Raw genomic sequence first — 1865 nt, forward strand, 5'->3', positions numbered from 1 at the left:
GAAGGCGGTCGGGTTCAACTGATAGAAACAACCCAAACTTGATTCCGCTTCTACCATGCCAAAAATGTGGGGCTAATCATCCGGGAAAGCCTTACTATAAATAGTTAGGTGCGTGCTTTAGATGTGGTAAAAAGGGGCACATGATCAAGCATTGTACTGCTCGGGACACTAATAAAAAGAATGGGGGAAATCATCAGGGGACTACTTATGGATGAGTTTTTACGATGACTACGCATCAGGCATCACAAGCTCAAGGTACCGTTTCTGGCACTGTTACTTTAAATGGTGTTAAGGCTCATGTCTTATTTGATACAGGTGCTACTCATTCTGTTATATCGTTATCATTTTCTAAATGTGTTAATTTGTCTCCTTCCGTATTACATCTACCTGTTTGTATTTCTACTCCTTTTGGATATTCCGTGATTATTATTTGCATGTATATTGATTGTCCCATCTCGATTGAGAATAATGTTCACCATGCTCAATTACTTCCTATGGAGATGCATGATTTCAACATTATCTTGGGAATGGATTGGTTGTCTCCACATCATGCTTATGTTGACTGTTATGGTAAACGAATTATATTCGGAGATGCCTCTAAACCAGAGTTTGTGTATCAAGGAACTTAACCAAGTGGACTTGTAAAAGTTATTTCTGCGATGAAGGCAAGAAAACTAATTTGTGGTGGTTGTGAGGATCTAGCAGCTATTCATGATAGCTCAAAGAAAGAGGTTAGCATTGATGATTGATAATGCTAAAAACGAACATATATTTCATAGCATTATTCCTCAAGAAAGACAAGCTTTTAGTTGCAATTGTTCTATTTACAAGAGATATTCGTTTAAATAATAAAAGGTGAAGACAAAAGACAGATTCGACGAATTGAAGACGCAAACGACCAAAAAGCTCAAAAGAACAAAAGACAATCAAAAAGGTTCTAATTATTGATAAGAAACGTCTCGAAATCACAAGGGTACAAGATTCAAAACGCAAAGTACAAGATATAAAATTGTACGCAAGGACGTTCGAAAATCCGGAACCGGGACCAGAGTCAACTCTTAACGCTCGACGCAACGGACTAAAAATTACAAGTTAACTATGTATATAAATATAATATAATATATAATTAATTATATTAATTATATATATATTATATATATATATATTAAAAACCGTCGGCAGAGAAAACTCCAAGGACTGAGCTGTAAATACTATCTCCGCGACTCGCGGAGTTTGAAGGGGATTTTGCCGCGAGTCGCGGAGCCCCAAAATTCAACTCTGGCTATAAAGCAAACCGAATTCTGATCAAATTTCATATTCTATTTCTATCTCTCTCTCAATATATACGTAATATATATATAATTTATATTTTAATTTTAATTTTAATTTTAAATCCTAATAATAAGGGTATGTTAGCGAATGTTGTAAGGGTGTAAGTCGAAATTCTGTCTGTGTAACGCTACGCTATTTTTAATCATTGTAAGTTATGTTCAACCTTTTTATATTAATGTCTCGTAGCTAAGTTATTATTATGCTTATTTAAAACGAAGTAATCATGATGTTGGGCTAATTACTAAAATTGGGTAATTGGGCTTTGTACCATAATTGGGGTTTGGACAAAAGAACGACACTTGTGGAAATTAGACTATGGGCTATTAATGGGCTTTATATTTGTTTAATTAAATGAAAGTTTGTTAATGTTAATATAAAGATTTACAATTGGGCGTCCCTATAAATTACCATATACACTCGATCGGACAAGATGGGCGGGGTATTTATATGTACGAATAATCGTTCATTTAACCGGACACGGGAATGGATTAATAGCCACTAGAATAATCAAAACAGGGGTGAAATTACATTCA

At 34.7% G+C, this 1865-nt stretch overlaps 1 protein-coding gene across 1 annotated transcript; it reads left to right on the top strand.

Moving 5' to 3' along the window:
* The first annotated feature begins 224 nt into the window (after window positions 1-224).
* On the top strand, window positions 225-629 carry LOC139867852 (uncharacterized). Its single transcript, XM_071856200.1, has one exon. It carries the CDS (start codon window positions 225-227, stop codon window positions 627-629), a length of 405 nt encoding a protein of 134 aa, XP_071712301.1.
* The last annotated feature ends 1236 nt before the right edge of the window (window positions 630-1865 follow it).

Source organism: Rutidosis leptorrhynchoides, chromosome 9 (assembly GCF_046630445.1).
Source record: "Rutidosis leptorrhynchoides isolate AG116_Rl617_1_P2 chromosome 9, CSIRO_AGI_Rlap_v1, whole genome shotgun sequence".
Taxonomy (NCBI): Eukaryota; Viridiplantae; Streptophyta; class Magnoliopsida; order Asterales; family Asteraceae; genus Rutidosis; species Rutidosis leptorrhynchoides.